The sequence below is a fragment of the Bufo gargarizans genome, chromosome 1 (assembly GCF_014858855.1).
Source record: "Bufo gargarizans isolate SCDJY-AF-19 chromosome 1, ASM1485885v1, whole genome shotgun sequence".
NCBI lineage: Eukaryota > Metazoa > Chordata > Amphibia > Anura > Bufonidae > Bufo > Bufo gargarizans.
Window position 1 is genome coordinate 753,694,256 of NC_058080.1, and position 23,222 is coordinate 753,717,477.

At 43.0% G+C, this 23,222-nt stretch overlaps 1 protein-coding gene and 1 long non-coding RNA gene across 3 annotated transcripts in view; both read right to left on the reverse strand.

Moving 5' to 3' along the window:
• Nucleotides 1-9,389: 9,389 nt before the first annotated feature.
• Nucleotides 9,390-23,222, reverse strand: part of LOC122925104 (zinc finger protein 134-like) — a 53,183-nt gene continuing 39,350 nt past the window's right edge. Inside the window, exons 1-4 of one of the 2 annotated variants that reach the window (XM_044276621.1) lie at nucleotides 18,625-18,678; nucleotides 18,477-18,541; nucleotides 17,464-17,998; nucleotides 9,390-10,488 (exon numbers count right to left, since the gene is read on the reverse strand). In XM_044276621.1, coding sequence (XP_044132556.1) covers nucleotides 9,554-10,488; nucleotides 17,464-17,998; nucleotides 18,477-18,541; nucleotides 18,625-18,658 — 1,569 coding nt within the window. In that variant the 5' untranslated portion in view covers nucleotides 18,659-18,678 and the 3' untranslated portion in view covers nucleotides 9,390-9,553. Of the gene's footprint in view, nucleotides 10,489-17,463; nucleotides 17,999-18,476; nucleotides 18,542-18,624; nucleotides 18,679-23,222 lie in introns of those variants that run through there. The other variant, XM_044276620.1, reaches the window with a different exon arrangement.
• LOC122925155 lies at nucleotides 18,836-23,026 on the reverse strand. The gene is made up of 3 exons (XR_006387538.1): nucleotides 22,925-23,026; nucleotides 20,749-20,894; nucleotides 18,836-19,011 (listed from the first exon to the last, which is right to left on the reverse strand). It is a non-coding gene; the product is annotated as an uncharacterized LOC122925155 (long non-coding RNA).

A 23,222-nucleotide genomic window follows, 5' to 3' on the forward strand; every position in this document is an offset into this window, starting at 1 on the left:
CCTGTGCTGTAAGTGCAGAGACCACGGCTTACTGTCTCCCCCTGGTGCGTTAAGCTGCCGCTGGGAAGAGGGGGTAACGTGCTCCTCTCCCATACATACTTCCAGCCGCTGGGGAGGGCGACCGACCGCCTCCGCTCCCAATACAGTGTCCTGCTGCTGGGGAAAGGAGACTGGGCTCTCTATTCCCTGTAGGACACTCTGCCGCTGGGGGTCAGGACCGACTGTCTCTGCCCCCTGTAACTCCGCCTGCCGCTGGGGAGGGCGACCGACCGCCTCCGCTCCCAATACAGTGTCCTGCTGCTGGGAAAGGAGACTGGACTCTCTATTCCCTGTAGGACACTCTGCCGCTGGGGGACAGGACCGACTGTCTCTGCCCCCTGTAACTCCGCCTGCCGCTGGGGAATGGAGACTGGGCTCCCAATTCCCAAAAAATCATGCTGCTGCTGGGGGGCAGGAACAACTACCTCTGCCCCCTGTAACTCAGCCTGCCGCTGGGGAGGGAGGACGTTGCTCTCCTCTCCCTGCACTTCACACTGCCTTCCCGGCATATCACTCTGCTGCTGGGGGGCAGGAACAACTACCTCTGCCCCCTGTAACTCAGCCTACCGCTGGGGAGGGAGGCCGCTGCTCTCCCCTCCCTGCACTTCACACTGCCGCTGGGGAATGGAGACTGGGCTCCCACTGTCCCGCAACCGTAACTTCCGATGGAGGTCCACCCAACGTGGCAGCTGACCGTCACCTTCTGCCCGGTATAGTAGGGTCTTAGACACTAGACTCCTCACAAACTTCACGTATTTCTCAGCTGGATTGGGTCCGAAGAAGTTCAGCCGCAACCACATCATACGGTCAAATTCCTCCACAGAGTATCTGTACTCCACTGCTGGTTCCATCCTGGTGCTTTTAGGGTCGCTGTACTGAGACATGCGTTGCCCTTAAATTGTAGAATCCACAGAAATGGTGTCTCCTGTAGCTGTCCTTCTGGCTGTAGGAACGATCCCGCTGCTTGCCACCAATGTAACGGACCGTTTCAGCAGACAATGGGTTTAGATCCGTTTAGGCGATATGCCCCTTTTCTGAGAGACAGGCACAGCTACTGCAGAACACCAACCTCCCGAACTGGATACAAAATAGCACTCCAAACTGGAACCTCGCAAATAGCCGTCAGCAGACGAACAGGAAAAGCATTCAGTTAGCTTATACTCCTGGCAATCAGTCTCTAACAGCATATATGGAATCCCCCCAATAACGAGACAAGGCTCCGTCTTGAGGGTCAAACAGTGGTCTGACTGTACTTCAAGTACAGCCTCTTTTATTGATAAAAAAAACAAACATAGTACTGCCCACAGGGTTTTGAAATCCAACCAATCAGTAATTCACAACACACACAATGTAAATACAGCAACCAATCGTTCCCGCCCCCTAGAGGACCAGAAGGGAGACTGCGACACAGGACAGATACAACATATCCCCACAATGCATCATGGTTTCCTCCTCTCTGCCTGGGAGACAACCGAGGGCAATCCAATTATCTCTCAGGACAAATGGGAGATCGCCAATACACATGTGGAGACAACAGGACAGACATCACCATTCAAAGACACAATGGGACCACACCCAGACAAAATCCTCCCCTCTGCCGATGATGATTATTTGAACACAAGGGCGAATATAATTATCAAAGGCAGAGAAATACAGTTTTATAAAACATATCACAGGAACCCCAAAACATGCAATAACCCCATAACCAATATATCCTCGGAACCGGGGGATCTGGGTGAACCACATGTCCAAAATTCACCCACATCCGTTCAGTAGTTTGGAAGATACAGTTACACTGAAAATATACAAGTTATACCGAAAATAGTCACTAATAAATGTGTCCCCTGTTTGGTAGTTTCAAACTACTGAATGATGTCTCTGTGCACCAAATACAGGCAAGATAGCACCGTGTTGAAAAGTCAGAACAGTGTCTTTGAGTTAAAATGTCCGCTATCTATTGTTCTCACCATGTGCTTCATCCAAGCAAGTAAGGCAGAGGATGCAATCCAGGGACAGAGGGCTCCGTCCCAAGTGCCTTAAGACCCAATAACTTAAGGGACCATAATCCCAGGGCAGGAGGCTGGTAAACAGCCCCCTCCAAAACACTGTGGCGAGGTTGGTTTCACCACATGCTCTATCCGCAAAAAACCTTATCCTTTAAAAGAATGTTGTGGGCTTAGGGCATAGACTTTGCAAGAACGCAGAGAGACAATCAAAGAGCTTGGAGTGTGTTGTGCTTCGTCAAATCATATGGCAAAAGACTGTAAAGCTATCATCAGGTGTGCAGAATGCAGCAGTGACAAGCATGTTACAGCAATGCATCCTACTTTGCCTCCAGACAACGCACTACCTCCAGCCGTAACCAACGGCGTTGCACTTTATGGTGGTGAGCTACCAGCTCAAGAGCTAGCTACAACGACTGACTCCTCTTCCTGTATGAAAATATGTGGCAAGGAGATTGGTTCCAAGTGCTGTGCTGTGGGTTTGGTCAACATCTACCCAGAAGGGCAATCTGAAAAGGCCAAGAGAATGTACGCCATTATAGATGAACAAAGCAATAGGTCTCTGGCAAAACCTAAATTCTTTGAGATTTTCAGCATAACGGGAGAAGCAACACCATACACCCTCAACATTTGTTCTGGTCGTGTAGAGACTTATGGCAGAAGAGCCACTGGATACCTTATCTCCTCCATGAAAGGTAACGTTCATATACCCTTGCCAACCTTAATTGAATGCGAACAGATACCTGATGAAAGAGATGAAATTGCTACTCCAGAAGCTGCATACCATCATTCCCACTTGAAACATCTAGCTAGTGAGATTCCTCCTACGGACATGAATGCTGTTGTCCTACTCTTGCTCCGGAGAGACATTCTAAGGGTCCACAAGGTGAGGCAACAATGCAACGCCCCATATGCACAGAGACTCGACTTTGGCTGGGTGATTGTTGCCTGGGTGATGTATGTATAGGTAAGAGCCACAAACCATCTCAAGTGAACTCCTTCAAAACTTTTATGCTGAAAAATGGTTGCACCACTCACTTTAAGCCATGTGTTTATCATTACGAGGTAAAGGAAAAGCTTTCTAAATTCTTTAAGGCACCAGACATCATTCCTACCCTTTATGACAACTTAGGAAGATCAGTGTTTTGTACAACACCAGAGGACAACAGATTAGCCTTGTCCATAATGGACAATGGATTCTTCAAAGAAGTATCTAATCACTGGGTTGCACCTTTACCTTTCCGTGCTGTAAGAGCCAGACTTCCTGACAACCTGGAACAGGCACTATCCAGATTCATCTCCTTGCAACGTACGTTAAAAAACAAGCCTGAAATGAAAAATCATTTTGTGGCCTTCATGGAAAGGATATTTCACAATGATCATGCAGAGCAGGCTCCACCTTTTGAAGAGCATGAAGAATGCTGGTACCTTCCCTCCTTTGGAGTATATCACCCACAAAATCCAAACCAGATAAGAGTGGTATTCGACTCAAGTGCCAAACATAATGGCATATCTCTAAACGAGATTCGCTATAATCAGATCACCTGCTGTTGCTACATACAGCATGGCCTATGTAGGGATGCCTCTGATGGAGAGTCAGAGTTTGGGAAAGATGCTCGAAACTTCATTGAAAGAGACTTATACGTGGATGACGCACTCAAATCCTTACCCACATAGAAGCCATAGATCTGCTCAAAAGGACACAAGGTATGCGTTCAAAATCTTGTCTAAGGTTATATAAAATCGCCTCTAACTGTGCTGTTTTAATGAAAGCCTTCCAGCCCAGTGATCATGCCATAGAATTCAGAGACTTGAATATAGGGATAGACAATTCACCAGTACAGAGAAGTCTGGGTTTGAGGTGGAACTTATCAAATGACTCCCTTGGGTTTCAAGTTAGCTGTGCAGATAAACCATTTACTAAACAGGGAGTTCTCTCAGTGGTTAACAGCCTATATGATCTCCTGGGATTTGTAGCACCTTTGACTGTACAAGGAAAATTCCTGTTAAGACAGCTCTCAGACCCTTTTTTGGACTGGGATGCTCCACTGCCCTCTGACAAACAGAAAAAGTGGGAGCTTTGGAAAGAATGCTTTCATGCATTAGACAGGATTCACATGCCACGATGCTACACTTCAACATTCCTTACAACAACTCGGAAGAAAGAAATCCACATATTTTTAGATGCGTCTACTGAATCTATCGCAGCTGTTGCTTATTTAAAGGTAATAGACTATTGCAATGAAGCTTGTGTTGGATTTCTGTTTGGAAAGGCTAAATTAGATCCAAAACCAAAGGACACCATTCCTAGGCTCAAACTTTGTGGTACTGTACAGGCTGTAGAGATTACAGAAATTATACAGCATGAGCTAGATAATTATGTGGATGACATTCAATTTTACACAGACAGTAAGGTTGTTCTGGGTTATATATACAACCAGTCAAAACGTATAAATGTCTATGTCAGTAACCGCATTGAAAGGATTAGAAGGTCCTCTAAACCTGAACAGTGGCACTATGTTCCATCTCATATCAATCACGCAGATTGCACCACCAGACCAGCATCTGGTAGAGTCTCTGCAAATTCTCCTTGGTTTATAGGTCCGGAGTTTTTGCTGAACCAGAGTAAAGAAACTCCTACTCAAGATGTCTTCAGTCTCCAAGACCCTCATGAAGATCCAGAGATTTGCCCTGAAGTTAGTACCCTGGTCACCAAGTCTGAAAGGAGGTCTGGCTTGGGCTGTCATCACTTTGAACGCTTCTCCAGATGGTCAAAGTTCATTCACACCATTGCAAGGTTATTCCACATTGTACAGTGCTTTCGCGCTGAGAAACATAACACTGAATGATGCAGTTGGCAAGTGTGCCATAAACCTCTCTCTGCAGAAGATATTGTCCTAAGTGAGTTGCTTGTGATACGTAACGTATAGTAGAGTGCCTTTTACATGGAACTGAAATGTATACACGACAAGCATGATATTCCAAAAAGCAGCCCCATTGTCAAATTGAAACCAGTAATTGACAATCACGGCATGCTGAGGGTTGGTGGTCCCCTAAACAAGGCTAAGTTAGAGATTTCATAAAGGAATCCCCTCATTATTCCTGGCAATCACCATGTTACTACACTGCTGATACGGCATTATCATGAAAGAATCAAGCACCAAGGCAGACATTTCACTGAGGGTGCTTTAGGAGCCGCAGGTCTTTGGATAGTAGAGCAAAAAGACAACTCATCTGATTCACCATTGCATTAAATGTCGTAAGGCAAGGGGAAAACTGCAACATCAACAGATGTCCGATTTGCCAGTTAATAGGACAAGCACCGAACCACCGTTTACTTATGTTGGTCTGGATGTCTTCGGGCCATGGACAGTCACTGCATGTAGGACCAGAGGTGGTCATACAGACAGCAAACTATGGGCAGTGTTGTTGTTTACATGCTTAAGTGTACGTGCTATACACATTGAAGTAATAGAATCCATGAACGCTTCTAGTTTCATCAATGCTTTAAGACGATTTATCTCCTCCATAGGACCAGTAAAGTAAATAAGATCTGACTGTGGAACCAACTTCATAGGTGCCTGCCGAGAATTGCAAATCGACTCTAAGCCAGTTCAAGACTACTTGGCCAACAATGTGTCACGGCCTTGCCGCGCATGCTGGTTGCCGGTGGCAACTTGTTTTTATGCATGTGTGTGCGCTTTCTCTTTTAGGATGTTTCCTTTCCCTGGGTTGTGGAGTTTCCCCATTTTTGGTTTACACAGGGTTAATGTTCTGTGGTGTATGTTGTGGGCCTTGTTTGCTGGTGTGTGTGCTCATATGGGCGGTTCATGGGAAAGAATGATAGGCATCACCTGCAAAATATTGGACTATATTCTTATGGACTCAAACTTCTCAAGGCTCACCCGAGACTTTGACCACCTTCCTAGCTGAGGTATTTGCTATCGTCAACGCAAGGCCACTTGTACCTGTATCTATGGACCCAGAATCCCCTGCCATTCTGACTCCAGCAATTCTTCTCACTCAGAAGTTTGGATCTGTTCCTAATCCATCTGAAGAGTCTTTTTCTAGTAACCTATATCAGAAATGGTGGAAACACTTAACCCTTCGTCAAGGACGTAGGAAATGGCAGCAGGTCAAGCCAAACTTACAAATAGGAGATCTTGTTTTTATGAAGGACCAGAGGGTGGAAAGAAATTCCTGGCCCACGGGTCTCATCTCAAAAATCTTCGCCAGTGAAGATGGCGTGACCATTGCAAGACAAGGCGATCCCAAGTCCTTCATCAGGCCTACATCTGAGATTGTTCTCCACTTACCAGTTGAGAAATTATTTCTTCTGCCTTGAGGAACTTTTAAGAACATTTCGTCCATTTAGTTGTCGATCACTGGACTATTCCTAGAAAATTGCAGACATTGCAAACCAGGCATACCAGCCATTTGGACTGTTTCTATCCACCCATTCCAGTTTAAAGTGTTTTCTTTGTTGCCTTTTGTCTTTCAGGTTCCAGTATTTTCATTGAACATCATATGGACATTTATGTTAGTATATAGTGTGAAATCCTAGGATTTCAGATGGGCAGAGTACTGTTTTAGCATTTATTTCTTCCATTTAAGATTAATTGCTGTATTCATGTTATTATATCATTACCATACTATGTAATGCTGCCACCCTGTGGTCATTCTTGTTATAGGTTTCCTGAATGTATTCTGTAACTCCCATTTGCCTTTGCTCTCTGTCTACTCCTCCCTTTCGGTGACATCATTTCCTGTTTCCCTGGTCCCTATGTGTTTTTTCTTCTGCAGCAGACTCAGAGCTGGAGAGAGCATTTGTTTTGACCCTTTAATGTCCTCTATATGTCTTTGCTCAAGGTAAACTCAATAAATTACCAAAGCTTCTCCATTGTATCCTCCTCACTGGATCTTCACATGCAACTGGTACCACAACCTAAGGGATATTAGTGAGTTCAGCTATCTGCCATTGCTTGTACGAAGATTACCACTCACAACCATAGACTTCTCTAACGTACATCTGTGGCAGAATATTCGGAAATAAAATTGCCTTCACACGGCTTAGATGCATAAAAAGTTTACTAAACTATGATAACATACATTATATATACCGTATTTTTCGCTTTATAAGACGCACTTTTTTTTGGTGGAAAATGGCCGTGCGTCTTATAAAGAGAATACTTCATTGGCCGCTATGCTGCACAGCGCGGCCAGCGAAATATCAGTGTGGAGGGAGGAGGCGGGGACACTCATGGCGGGGCCCGGTGCAGTGACTCTACTCTAATACACCAGGCCCAGCAACTGTTAAATACATTCAATCTGATCTTTATTTAATTGTATATGCTCTGTAATGCGCCGCCTGCCCCAGCTCCCTCCTCATGCGCCGCCTTCCTGCTTATCTCACTTTATGAATGAACAGGCAAGCGGCGCATGACAGAGGCATCTGCGGCAGGCGGCGCATGACCGAAGAAGATGCCGGTCTGCGCCGTCTTAATGCTATACCTACGGTACTACAGTAAGTACTGTCAGCGCATATACAATTAAATAAAGATCAGATTGAATGTATTTAATAGTTGCGGGGCCTGGTGTATTAGAGTAGAGTCACTGAACCGGGCCCCGCCATGAGTGTCCCTGCCTCCTCCCTCCACACTGATGCATCTGATGGGGGATCTGTAGATGACACTTATGGGGATCTGTGGATGACATAAGTGTCATCCACAGAGCCCCATAAGTGTCATCCACAGATCCCCCCTCGGTGTAATCCACAGATCCCCCCTCAGTGTCATTCACAGATCCCCCTTAGTGTCATTCACAGATCCCCCTTAGTGTCATTCACAGATCCCCCCTCAGTGTCATTCACAGATCCCCCCTCAGTGTCATCCACAGATCACCCCATAACAGTGCGTCATCCACAGATCCCCCCATAACAGTGTGTCATCCACAGATCCCCCCATAACAGTGTGTCATCCACAGATCCCCCATAACAGTGCGTCATCCACAGATCCCCCATAACAGTGCGTCATCCACAGATCCCCCATAACAGTGCGTCATCCACAGATCCCCCATAACAGTGCGTCATCCACAGATCCCCCATAACAGTGCGTCATCCACAGATCCCCCATAACAGTGTGTCATCCACAGATTCCCCATAACAGTGCATCATCCACAGACCACCATTAGTTCAAAACCTACCAAAAGCACACCGTTTGGTTCAAAATATTTTTTTATTATTTTCCTCTTCAAAAACCTAGGTGCGTATTATCATCAGGTGTGTCTTATAAAGTGAAAAATACGGTGTGTGTGTATGTATGTATGTGTATATATATATATATATATATATATATATATATATACACACACACAAAATATAACATAGAGGGTAAAGTAAGAACGAGGCCGAATCGGCTTTCTAGTCCCTCAAGCAAGTCTTCTCTGAGTCTATTCTTCATCATCATCCAGATATGAACAAGCCACTTATTCAGGAGGTGGACCCATCCTCAGTGGGAAATGGAGCCATTCTTACTCTAAAGAGTTCCTGTGGAAAGATGCACTCTTGTGTTTTTTTTCCTCTAAGGCCCCATTGGAACAGGGAGTTGATTGCAATCAAGTTGGCTTTGGAAGAATAACACCTTATGTAGTGCAGTCCATTATGTCTCCCTGTAAGTATTCTGACAGGTAGCCTATTTAACCCTCAGGTAGCTCGAATTGTTTTTCTGTACTTCACAAACCTGGAGGCCATCATTAGTCCTCTCACTACCATAGCAACCATAATCACACCCTGATTGTATTGCCCAAGGGAATAGAGGATTGAGTGTGAGAGCGAGCCGCCTCTCATGCAGTTGTTAATATTGACTGTGGCATCTAAATGAGTTAAATAGCCAGGAATAGAGCTTGCTACAATCCTGGCTATATATTGTGCTGATGGCACAAGCACAACTGCTATGCCCACCATCACTAAGTAGGGTATAGGAAGTTAGCCCTCACCCCTTATACAGTTATGTCAAGGTGGGAGAAGGGGCAAACATGACTATCTTGTGTGAATTTATTGATGATTTGTTGGTTAAACATTTACTACATTCTGGACATGAACTGTTTTTCCAATGCGAGTTCCATGATGTGAAATTGGATTAGACCTTTGGGTAAAACATTTTCCACATACAGTGCATGAAAATGGCTTCGCTTCTGTGTAAATTCTGAATTAATTCTGCCAAAAACTGACTGATTTATGGGTAAAACATTCCCCACATTCTTGGCATGAAAAATAGCTTTTTCCCTTCTGTGAGTTCTTTGGTGTCAAACAAGGTTTGATCTATCACCATAACATTTCCCACATTTTCGGTATCAAAATGGCTTCTCTCCTGTGTGAGTTCATTGATGTTCGACAATTTGTGATTCAAGACTTAAATATTTCCCACATTCTGGACATAAAATGGTGTCTTCACTTAGTGAATTTTCAGATGTTCAACAAGATTTGCTTTTCTTAAGAAACATTTCCCACATTCTTAACATGAAATTGGCTTTTCTCTATTGTGAGTTTGTTGATGTCTATCAAGTTGTTGTTTCCAAGTAAAACATTTATCACATTCTGGACATGAAAATGGCTTATCTCCTGTGTGAGTTCTTCGGTGTACAACAAGTGTTGCTTTCTGTGCAAAACATTTTCCACATTCTGAACATGAAAATGGCTTCACCCCTGTGTGAATTCTCTGATGTTCAACAAGATGTGATTTTCTTATGAAGCATTTCTCACATTCTGGACATGAAAATGGCTTATCTCCCGTGTGAGTTCTTCGATGTACAACAAGTGTTGCTTTCTGTGCAAAGCATTTTCCACATTCTGAACATGAAAATGGCTTCACCCCTGTGTGAATTCTTCGATGTACAACAAGTGTTCTTTTGTGTGTAAAACATTTCCCACATTCTTCACATGAAAACGGCGTCTCACCTGTGTGAGTTCTCCGATGTTCAACAAGATGTGATTTTCTTATGAAGCGTTTCCCACATTCTTGGCATGAAAATGGCTTCTCTCCCGTGTGAATTCTTTGATGTCCAACAAGTGTTGTTGTGTGTGTGAAACATTTCCCACATTCTGAACATGAAAATGGCTTCTCTCCTGTGTGAGTTCTTTGATGTTCAACAAGTTGTGATTTCCAAGTAAAACATTTCCCACATTCTAAGCATGAAATTGTCTTCTTCCTTGTGTGCATTCTTTGATCTTTAATACCCCTTCTGTGACTTTGATTCTGCTTTACAGTTTGTGATGAACCAGAAGATGGAAGATGTTTACATGGATCAAACAAGCAATTTTGGCTGTGAAGAGCTTTTGATATATCCAAGATAGTGGCATGCTCTTCATATGTGTCTTGTGCAAGACCATGTCCATTTGCTTTAAAAGCTAAAGAGATCAGATGTCCCTCTAAGCTCCCGATACAGTCATCTGCCAAAAATAAAACTGTATTATTTTTAAATACTTTAACCTTAAAAATGCAATAGAGTATTATTATTATTAGTGTGCCAATTATTCCATGGTGCTTTACATATAAAAAGAGAAGTACACATACATAAAACAATACAAATACAATAAGCACGAACAAGATAAGTTACAAACTAGTACAAGGAGAGAGGACCTTGGATGTTTATATTAAGAATTTCATACAAATTGCAATGTTCTGTATGTAGCAAAATGCTGGCTGAACCTGCCTACCATTTAATGTGTAGAAGGAACTAGCAGTTAGATTTTAACATGTTCAAATATTTGTTCTAGGGGAGATAAGCTGCCTCTAGAGATGTCTCCCCAGTCAGAAAACATACACTTTGGCCAAGCCAAGTGGGCATATGTATGGGAAATTTGGGATGGATACTAGTAGCTGTGAGCAAAATATTTTTTGGAATTATATAATCAGCTTAGAGTTAATGGGTCATCAGGAAATTACATTTTTATGTTTAACTTTTTTTTGAATTTTGATGAGTTTTTAAAAAAATAATCTTTCCATGTTGCTATTTATATTAAATATATACATATATTTATACATATAATCATACAGTTTTCAAACTGGCCACTATGAGTAAAATATGTTAATACTTTCTTTTGAGAGCAGCTACATGGGCCACAGACACAATGGACAGGACTCTTTGACTTGGGAGAGTTTTCTAGGCATGGTTTGTGAAGGTCAGGAGGTAGCTGATAAACAGTCACCTGTTGTGAGTGGAGGATCCGGAGTTGATTAAACAGAGGTTTTACTTGTCATTATAATTCTGTAGTAATAAAAAAATACTAAAAACTTACATGTACAGAACAGAACATCATGAATGGACCAAACATTTAAAAGAAACGGTTTTCTAGATATGAGTGAACTTCTTGAAAATAGTTTTGTGTCCAATTTGTTGAATTTAAAAAAACATAATTTGATCGTTTTCCAAATCGATTTTACATGAATCTGCTTCTATTGGGCTGAAAATTGGTATATGAGAATCTATGATTTTTTTATATTTATTTTTTTATCTCTTTTTTAAAAAACTTTTACCCTTCCCACCCTCACACATTGTCACGTGTTTTGCGTTTTCATATTCAAAACTTTCCAAAAACTTGTCTTTAGACACAAGGCAATATGGGAAAGAACTGTGGATTTTTGGAAGATGTTCAAAAATTATGTATTAACGAGTGCCTTCCCCTGTGTACACACAAGTATGTTAATGTAATGAGAAACAGTGGCTTGTTCTGTACAATCTTCCAAAAATGATGTGCTAGTGGGGGCAGAATGTCTGTATTTATACATGCACAAGTTCTAGCTGTCAGAAGAAAGAGTAGCAGTTCTAAACAAACTTGGAAAAATTATCCCTTTTAATTGGTAGCAGCAGTACAGTGTTGGTGTGGAATGGGTAGCATAATAGTTGCATGTAGCCACAAAAGTAGAGGCATGTAGCCACGCTAATGGCAGTAGTGGTAATGGAAGTGGCAGTAGGGGGATTAGTAGTTTCGATGGCAGCAGCCATACTTTACTGAGCATAATGGTAGACAGGCAGACAACGGCAGTGGCATGATAGAAACAGATTCAGCAGCCATACTGTATGATGCATAATAGCTAGGCAGGCAGACAGCAAAAGTGGCATGATGGCTCCAGCAGCAGCCATATGATATGAGACAAGGTGGTAGGCAGGCAGTGGAAATGGCATGATGGTAGCAGCAGAAGCCATAAGCCAGAACAAAATGATAGCCAGGCAGACAGCGGCAGTGGCATAATGGAAGCACCCTTAGCAAGGGCAGATCTATTAATTGGTCTAAGCTGGAGATGTGAAAATCCTCATAGATCCATGCCTCATTCAATCTGACAAAAGTGATGTTTTGTACACTGGCATTGGACAACTTTGTTTGGGTGTCTAGATGCGCTGAAACTCCTGCTAGATTAAACTAGATTCTGGGCATCACAGTACAGAGAGAGCAAACTAGGCCAGTTCCAGCCACTGTTCCATTCTGCCTGCCCAGAATTCCATGGGGTCAGGGATGCTGGAGAAAGGCCTGAGTTGGGGTATTCAAACGGTATGTCTCCTTTTTATGATTTGCACCAGCCTGGTGTGGCACATTAAAAAAACTGCTCAATCATGTTGATAATTCTGAACCACTTGTTGCAGGGTCTGCTGCTTATGGTAGTTGAGATGGTGGGAGGTGGATGCCTTTGTGTGGGGGGGGGGGGGGGGGGTAAAGGGACATCTTGGTCAGATACATGTAGGCATCTGCTCAATAAAAACAAGCTGCATACACACTGTATCCTAGTAATAAAGCAATTTGACCTCCCTTTAGGCAACAGGAAAACATTACCCCATTTTGCTTTGTTAACAAAGGTCTAAAAGTATAGCTATCACTGCATTAACCTTCAGATTGCTTGATGGGAAGGATACGCGCCTGTCATTACATAAAGAAGCAAGCATACAGCTTGCTATTCTCGCCAACGAGCCCAAGAACCCAGTTCTTCCTGGCTCTGCCCCCCAGTGAGATGTTTAGTCATCATGGCTACAGTTGTCATCATTTCAACCTTGTTCCCCTTGTAAGAGAGAGTCTGGAGTGGTAGTGGATGGAAGATACGTGCCACCGGGGGTCGTGGCCCCGGTGGAGTAAGAGCCGGGTCTTTTGTGTTTTGTCAGCAGTGAGTGCTGTCACACAGCGGTCTGGGCCGGCTCTTACTGGGAACAGGCAAAGAGCAGGGTGTGTGTCTGTTCCCCATGGACCACCACGGGGGGGACGGGTTTCGGTTGTTGGTGTCAGTCTACACTGATCCTGGCAGGTTGGTTATCTCTGGCCTTAGTTGGGTAGGGAAGGAGTTAATCCTTCACTATGCTCGATGGGTGTGGTCTGCCTGCTACACCCAGGGCTGTGAATATAGGTTTAATGCTCACTGACTGTGGGGCTTATGAAGTGTGGTCTCCTGTCTCACTGCAGGAAGCTATACAGGAGGCTGATCGCACGGTCGGGCTGAGCTCTGTAGTCCGCTCGTCTAACAAAGACTGCCCAATTGCTGCAGGCTCAGCCAAGGACCAAAAGAAGGGATCCTGTGGCCGGAGCCAATACCTTGACAAACCCGCCCCACATCAAGGTGTAGTACTGATCACGGATGTGAGAGACTGTGTGAACAGGCACCAAGATGCCTGCAACGCTTGGGGCTCAGTTGTGGGAGGTGGGGTTTATGAACATTGCTGTTGTGTGAATTGCAGTTTTGATCTGATGCACTGGAGTGAATAAAAGAGCACGGTTTGGACACAAACTGTCTCCTGAGCCTCTATACTGCCACCGCTACCATCTGCCTACCATGGCAAACCCCCACACCCTGCACGAGTTTCTACATTTGGGTCCCCAACAGTCACAGCCAACAAAATGCAGAAGCTATTCTTCTGCTGCTTTGTGGAGAAAATCTTTAACCAATTGAGCCATGAAAGACTTGTACTGTCACTGCCAATAACAGCTGCTCCAGGTGTCCACAATGGTGTGCACCTTGCCACACAGCAAGAATTACAAAAAGCAACCCAAGTTCTCCGCCATGTGACAGTACAAGGCAAGGATTGCCTTTTTGGAGAAATAATTTTGGCTAGGTATCTTTCAGAGAGGCTGAGCACATGCCACAAGCTCCCTAAAGACAGAAAAAATCCATTAAGTTGTATGGCAGCGACAACAACACCAGTAACTTGGCCATGGATTGCTGGGAGTGTAGAGTTTTCTTGTAGCCACACATTCCATTATCGGGAGAGGGAGGACACTCTTGTTGCACTAGCTGGCGGCTACTTCATGTGCTGTCAGAGCCATAGTGCCTATTTTCTACAGATCTAGCAGTAAAGCTTTTTTCAACCGGAACGATGAATAAAAACTGTCAGATGAGACTCACGCAGAGCTAGCAGCAGCCAATCTTTGCTTTGGTCCGGCAAGTTTTTATCTGGCACCCACAGTATCAGTGGCATCGCCAATTTCTGAGTTGACCATAATAGAAGCAGACCTTCAGCCTGCATCTTTTGGAAGGTTCTGGCTATACGTTGCCTCTGCTCTTAATTGCTGCCACCACCCTCCTCCTCCTCAGGACACTGATCCAACCCCCAGGTCCTGTCCAACACACAATTATCATCATTTTCACCCTTCACATCTCTTTTATTAGACTGTGATTGTGGCCTTCTTTCCTCCCTTCCCCATCCCCTGCTCTGTATTTTCCCCAAGAGCCACTGTCGCTACCATTGCCCCTACCACCACCACTGTTGCTACAAGTGACACTACTATCACCACAGCTATGCGTGGGATCCCCCACCTCCGCTTGAACCATCTCCTCATGGCAGTCCAAATGCTGTCTGTTCTCAGACACTATCTTGAGTATCTTCCATAGCACATGGGGTTTTGTTGCATCTTAGAAAAAATGAAGGCACTCCACTAGGAGTGGCCAGGGCAGACAGAGAGCATGCAACTGAATGGCTTGTAAGGAGGAGGAGAAGGAAAAATGTGGTGACGCCTGGCACCAAAGAACGGTGTCAAACTGAGATGTGACATCCACATCATGTGGCTGTTACTGAGACATACAGCCCACAATCTCATCCTCTTTGTCCTCAATAATAATATGGCGCCTATCAGAAGCAAGGGGGAACGGTAGCCTACTACTACTACTACTGGCCAGATGGCTGGTGCTGCTACTACCCACATTCTGACTCTCTGATGACAAGGCCTGGGTCTTTTTTTTTCCACAATTCTATTTTCAAAACATTTATTATGAGGCCTATAAATGAAAAGTCATAGGTATGGTGCACAGATTATTAGAATGTCCTAGCAAAATAATTAAATATTACTTTATAAAAAATATATTTCCAAATACCTTTCATTATTTACTATGGCTCTTTTTGTCGGGGGAGCAATCATCAGGAGAAACAAAATTGTCTCTGTCCTACCAGTACACATAGAACCTGTCCTAATCACACAGGAGGACAAGTTACTTCACAACACTAAGGGAAACAGCTCCCTCATCCACCTCTCTGCTCTACTTGTCAGGGATTATGATCCTGAATACAGCTGATAAGAACTTTAGCTGAATCTCTGGGAATTTAGTTCAGAGGAGACATGAAGTAAACTGTGGTGATATGGAGCTGTGGTAATGGAGACTGCATGCAAGTGCTGCTGCTCATTACCCCATCTCTCTGTACTTCATGTCTCCTCATCATTTCCATTCCCACAGAACTCAGTGTTCTGAAGTAACTTGTCCTCCTGTGTGATTAGGACAGGTTCTGTGTGTATTAATAGGACAGCGGCTATTTTATTTCTCCGAGTGATTGCTCCATAGACAAAACGAGCCATTCTAACTAATGAAATGTATTTTGGAATACAATTTATTATAAAGTAATATTTAAGTATTTTCTTTTTCTTAATTCCCAGAGAACCCCTTTAATTTAAAGACAGACATGCAACTAAATGTCCATCTCCTACAAACACACTGCAGACTGTTATTGATAATTTTTAGTACATAAGGCCGAAAAAAGACATTTGTCCATCCAGTTCGGCCTGTCATCCTGCAAGTTGATCCAGAGAAAAGCAAAAAAAAACAACCCTGTGAAGTAGAAGCCAATTTTCCCCACTTTAGGGGAATAAAAAAATTCCAATCAGGCAATCAGATAACTCCCTGGATCAACGACCCCTCTCTAGTAGCTATAGCCTGTAATATTATCACGCTCTAGTAATGCAAGTTTTGCAGTAAATGTCTTTGAACTACAAGGTCTGTTGCAGTAATGCGTTCACTAACACAGATATAATAATGCCATCTTTGAGGTACAATGTCTTTGAACCACATGTTTAATAACATGGGTATAACAATTGAGTTAATGCCATGTAATGCTTTTTCTATAATAGGTTTAATAACACAGGTTTAATGCTGTGAAATGGTTTTTAGAAGAAAAAAAGGGCACTTGCTCAGTGTTTGCAGGCAGAATGCTATTAGGGTGCTGGCAATAAGTCTACAGACGGTAGAAATTTGAGGATTTTTTTTAAACAAGCTGTCTGTTCATTTACAGAATTTTTTATTTATTTCTCTCACGGTTGGTTTTGTAATGTGGAAATAAATGCCAGCCAAAAGCTGTATTAAACACACAACTGGGTAAGCAGCACCAGTTATAACCCCCTATTATTTTCCTATAATGTCCCTATCTCACTACATTAGTGGCTTGTGTCTGTAATATCTTTTTGTCAGACACTGCCACATAACACCCTTCCAGGTCACAAGCTGAAGAGAAAATGTTGATTCCTCTATCTCAGCATAAGTAGCTGCCTGCCCCCTGCTCCCTAATTGGCTTATCCAGGCTATCTGCCAGCCTCTGAGCCAAATAGGACAATCCACCCCCACTTCCTCCCAGTGTCATATCATCCTCGATCTTCTTCCTCCCCCATGGTTTTTCCCGCTAACACTCAAAGTACTCATTTGGTACCAGACTCATTTGGCAGAATATTTTTTGTGACATCCATAACAAATCCAATTGGTACAGAATCTATTTGCTCATCTCTAAATAGGTCATTTTCCGATAACACTTTCCTTTTAAGTCATGAATATATTAGGCTCTACTGAATGGATGCACATTACAATAAAACAAACTTATTATATAGCACTGAGGCAGATAATAGCCACCAATTTAAAGGCACAGTAAGATACCATACAAATAACTGTTAAGCACATTTTTTAAAAGGTTGTGGTGGGATCTATCCTCACCTCACAAGTCTAATAAGACCAAATAGTTCCAAAATTAAGCAAATGCTTTTCCCTCATCAGTACTGACTAAGATAAATAAATCGGCCTTCTTCACATAGGCATATTTTACTTTAACAGCGTGTTTTCACCTGTAACAGTCTGATAGTTTTATACATATTTAATATGTATTTTGGCTGCTCTGCTTATTTGTTTCTACTCACCTCGGTGGTTATCTGTAGAAATGTCTTGCTTACACTGGTCATCACCCCTCATATATGTCTCTGTAGAACTTTCTTCCTTACACTGGGCATCACCGCTCACATATGTTTCTGTAAGAATTTCTTCCATACACTGGTCATCACCCCACATATTTGTCTCTGTAGAAATTTCTTCCTTACACTGGGCATCACCCCTCACATATGTCTCTGTAGAAATTTCTTCCTTACACTGGGCATCACCCCTCACATATGTCTCTGTAGAAATTTCTTCCTTACACTGGGCATCACCGCTCACATATGTCTCTGTAAGAATTTCTTCCATACACTGGTCATCACCCCTCAAATATGACTCTGTAGAAATTTCTTCCTTACACTGGGCATCACCGCTCACATATGTCTCTGTAATAATTTCTTCCATACACTGGTCATCACCCCTCAAATATGTCTCTGTAGAAATTTCTTCCTTACACTGGGCATCACCGCTCACATATGTATATGTAGAATTAATATTACTCAGATCTTTATCCACATTCAAAAGCTGTAAAACAAACAATATTATTATCACAATCAATCATACAAATAAGTTAATAAATGTTCAAAAAGAGTAGAGAGGATGATTAATGACAAACAAAATAACATGACAGCACTATTTATCTTATGGCTGTAGATCTCCTACAGAAGAACATAGATATTAGATGATGGCTCAATGACAAGAACCTTATTTACATATGTTTTTGGAATGGCTAGACGTAGATTAAATTGATTCAGTGGAGAAAGTTGGCCTTCAGTGTTGTTTGTCTCAGAAAAAAAGAAGGAAAACATAGAAATAAATCCAGTTGGTTTCTTATTCTTGCTGCCAGTATCCGTAACCAGAACATTTAAAGAGGTTCCAGGCATCTTTAATCCCATCATCTCACCATATTTCATTACACACGTACAATAATATGGGATAAAACAAGACTGAACACTAGGACTTCACAGCCTTCTACAGACCATAGAAGAATATCTCCATCTACCTGATGATCCTGTGGAGGATGAGGACTGGGACATCTCTCTGGTGTTCTTCTCTTACTGGATCTTCCTGTAGGAGACACATACAGTGACTGAATTCATTCTTTACATACAGATAACTAAAAGACATTTTTATTTAGTCCTGTCTATTACCTGGTGATGTGAGGGTCTGGTGGTCCTCCATCATGACTTCCTTGTACAGATCCTTGTTTCCTTCTACATACTCCCACTCCTCCATGGAGAAATAGACAGTAACATCCTGACACCTTATGGGAACCTGACAACACAATGATACAGTCATCACCCAGACCCCTCCAGTGCTGTTACTGTATAATGTCCCAGCATTCCCAGCAGTGTCACCTCTCCAGTCAGCAGCTCAATCATCTTGTGGGTGAGTTCTAGGATCTTCTGGTCATTGATCTCCTCATGTATCAGGGCGTAAGGTGGAGGACCTGTGATAAGGCTCAGGGTTCTTCCCCATCCTTCAGATACAGGGGCCTGACAGCGTTCACTAAAGGTCTTCTTCACCACTGTGTAATCCTGGATATAGGGAGACACAGTAATAAATATCACTACTGACATTTCCAGAGTCCATCTCCTCTACAGCCATGTCCGTCTGTTATTACAAACCGGATTCCAAAACAGTTGGGACACTAAACAAATTGTGAATAAAAACTGAATGCAATGATGTGGAGATGGCAAATGTCAATATTTTATTTGTAATAGAACGTAGATGACAGATCAAACGTTTAATCCGAGTAAATGTATCATTTTAAAGGAAAAATACGTTGATTCAAATTTTCACGGTGTCAACAAATCCCAAAAAAGTTGGGACAAGTAGCAATAAGAGGCTGAAAAAAGTAAATTTGAGCATAACGAAGAGCTGGAAGACCAATTAACACTAATTAGGTCAATTGGCAACATGATTGGGTATAAAAAGAGCTTCTCAGAGTGGCAGTGTCTCTCAGAAGCCAAGATGGGTAGAGGATCACCAAGTCCCACAATGTTGCGCAGAAAGATAGTGGAGCAATATCAGAAAGGTGTTACCCAGCGAAACATTGCAAAGACTTTGCATCTATCATCATCAACTGTGCATAACATCATCCGAAGATTCAGAGACTCTGGAACAATCTCTGTGCGTAAGGGTCAAGGCCGTAAAACCATACTGGATGCCCGTGATCTCCGGGCCCTTAAACGACACTGCACCACAGACAGGAATGCTACTGTAAAGGAAATCACAGAATGGGCTCAGGAATACTTCCAGAAACCATTGTCAGTGAACACAATCCACCGTGCCATCCGCCGTTGCCAGCTGAAACTCTACAGTGCAAAGAAGAAGCCATTTCTAAGCAAGATCCACAAGCTCAGGCGTTTTCACTGGGCCAGGGATCATTTAAAATGGAGTGTGGCAAAATGGAAGACTGTTCTGTGGTCAGACGAGTCACGATTCGAAGTTCTTTTTGGAAATCTGGGACGCCATGTCATCCGGACCAAAGAGGACAAGGACAACCCAAGTTGTTATCAACGCTCAGTTCAGAAGCCTGCATCTCTGATGGTATGGGGTTGCATGAGTGCGTGTGGCATGGGCAGCTTGCATGTCTGGAAAGGCACTATCAATGCAGAAAAATATATTCAGGTTCTAGAACAACATATGCTCCCATCCAGACGTCATCTCTTTCATGGAAGACCCTGCATTTTTCAACAAGATAATGCCAGACCACATTCTGAATCAATCACAACATCATGGCTGCGTAGGAGAAGGATCCGGGTACTGAAATGGCCAATAGGTGAAATAGTCTGGAGTCCAGATATTTCACCTATAGAGAACATTTGGCGCATCATAAAGAGGAAGGTGCAACAAAGAAGGCCCAAGACGATTGAACAGTTAGAGGCCTGTATTAGACAAGAATGGGAGAGAATTCCAATTTCTAAACTTGAGAAACTGGTCTCCTCGGTCCCCAGACGTCTGTTGAGTGTTGTAAGAAGAGGGGAGATGCCACACAGTGGTGAAAATGGCCTTGTCCCAACTTTTTGGGGATTTGTTGACACCATGAAATTCTGATTCAACATATTTTTCCCTTAAAATGGTACATTTTCTCAGTTTAAACTTTTGTTCCGTGATTTATGTTCTATTCTGAATAAAATATTAGAAGTTGGCACCTCCACATCATTGCATTTAGTTTTTATTCACGATTTGTATAGTGTCCCAACTTTTTGGGAATCCGGTTTGTACAATAGATAAGAATGATGTAATGTGATATCATCAGAATCTCTCACCTCTCCAGTAAGTTGGAAGATTATCTCTAGGGTGAGATTTAATATCCTCTCTGCCATCTTGTCTCTGTCCCTATCCATGATGGGTCAATCAGAAAAATTCTGTTCAGTGGAAGATATTAACTGAAATGTTTCTATATTGTTGGAACCTAAATGGAAAGAAAAAGAAACAAATGTAAAAAAAACTGACATAATCCAATGTAAAAATATATGATTTAGTTAATAAGGGGGAACATCTTAGGAGATATTTCAGTGTAGATGTTGTAGCTTCTCTCTTCCTCGCACCTCCACATCGGCAAGGACAGGAGGGTTTCCCCACCTCCCAGGGACAGCATAAAAAACATGGAAGGTAGTAATAAAAAGCCCTTCACCTATACCTGATCCAGTTGTTTCCTGCCACGTGGAATACTTAGTAGAAGGTGAAAGCAGAGTATGATTGTTTCGAGCGGTAGCAGTGTCCTCCCTGTTTTGGGTGTAAGTCCTCCTGCGGGAAGGCAGCCCCTTGATGTGGCGCAGATATTGGAAAGTTTAATTCTGATGGGATCAGGCCATGTCTGAAAGGCCTTAATATGAATATATTATATTATCGCCAGGATACGCCATCAGTGTCAGACAGTTGTGGGACTCACCTCTGAGACACGCTCCCATGTCCAGAACAGAGCAGCTGTGCATGTGCCGCTATGCGAGTTCTAAAAATAGCAGCTATTTTCAACATTTCCACAGTGGCGAATGGAGTGGTGGCCGCACATGCGCCATGTGCTCTTCATTCACTACTATGGAACTTCTGAAATGAGCTGACAGCACTAGCTTGGATATTTTCAGAAAGTCGTCTAACAATGAATCCAGATTCATATGCCACATGTTAAAAACCCCTTTAAGAAAGCCCGGCCTAACAGACTGCCGGTCTATTGCTGAGTAAGCCAAACGATAGGACGGCATTGTGAGGTTCCCTTCTGGGATGGGAAAACTCGTTAAATACATTTTAATAACAGGGGTAATCCCATTTGGGACCCGCACCTATCCTTAGAATAGAGCCTGCAAAGTACAGAAGGGCAGACCGTGCATGCGAGGCTGAGCGCCAAAATTAGCCAAGCTATTTTCGTCAGCCCCATAGAAGTAAATGGGCTGAGCACGATACCAAGCACAGCTACTATACAATGTACGGCGCTGTCCTTGGTGAGCACGGAGAAGGCCACATCACTCACAGGAACACATATGCCTTCACAAACAGCTGATCAGTCAGGGGTCCCGGGTGTTGGACCCCCGCCGCTCAGACACTTATGACTACTGTTTAGTGAATCGAAGTATCTAAGGTGGACTTTGCTACAAGTTTCAGGGAAACTTCAATACGCTGCGAAACCAAATTTCCTCGTGCTTCGTGGTAATGAATAAATTTTCCCTGAAATGGCGGTAAAAAATAAAAATAAAATCATACTTACCTCATCCATTTGAGTGCAAAGAGGCCGCCGCGGCCATCTTGCGTGAAGATCCTCCGCGGTGACATGTGACGTCACCTAGCCGTCATCATGCACAACGCTAGATTTCGCGCTGGACCTTGAAGCAGGATCGCCTCTTCATGCTCAAATGGATAAGGTCTGAAAGGCCTTAATATTAATCTTAGATGCTGCAATCAGCGATGAATGCGGCATCTAAAGGGTTAAATGATGGGGGCTGTGCAATCGCCTTTCCCTGTCATTGTGCCCGCTAGTAATTTGTCACAAAGCAAATTTTTTGTTGAATTTAGCAAAGCAGCAGAATCAAATTTTTAAGAACTTTGCCCATCTCTGCGGATGACCGATCCTGAGGATAGTTCATCAGTAAAAATACCTCGGAAAACCCTTTGAAAAAAAAAAAATATATATATATATATTTCAATCATTTTGCAAAAGCGTGTAATAAAAATGGACATGTCTACCTGGTATCATCGTCGTAGTACTGGACCATTAAAAAAAAACACATTCTCATGATATTTAACCCCTTCCTATCACAGACAATTCTCATTTTTTCCCTCCTGCCTTTCAGGAGCTATAATGTTTTTATTTTCTGTCAGTGTAGCCATACAGAGATTTGTTTTTCACAAAATGAGTTGTTCTTCTCCTTGGCGGCATTCACGGTTCAATGTAATGTATGGTGAAAAAGTGAACAAATTATATGTGGACTGGAGAAGAGCGATACTGACCTCCGGGCGATCCCCTCCATCACCTTGTACCCCAATCCTTACATGACTGTGAGCAGACACTTAACTCCTCCTGCAGAGCAGCCCTGAGGTTGTTCTGTGCTTACAGGACCTGTGATGATGTCACAGCCATGTGTGGGAGGAGTCAGGAATCACATGACCAGGTATTTATCTATAAATACTGAAGCTTAGTGAGTGAAAGGACCTTTGGTGATGTCATGACCATGTGACCATGTATGGGCGGAGTTAGGCTCCAGGCTGTGCTGTTTGAGGAGATTCAGATTCTTCTTGATAAGGTGAC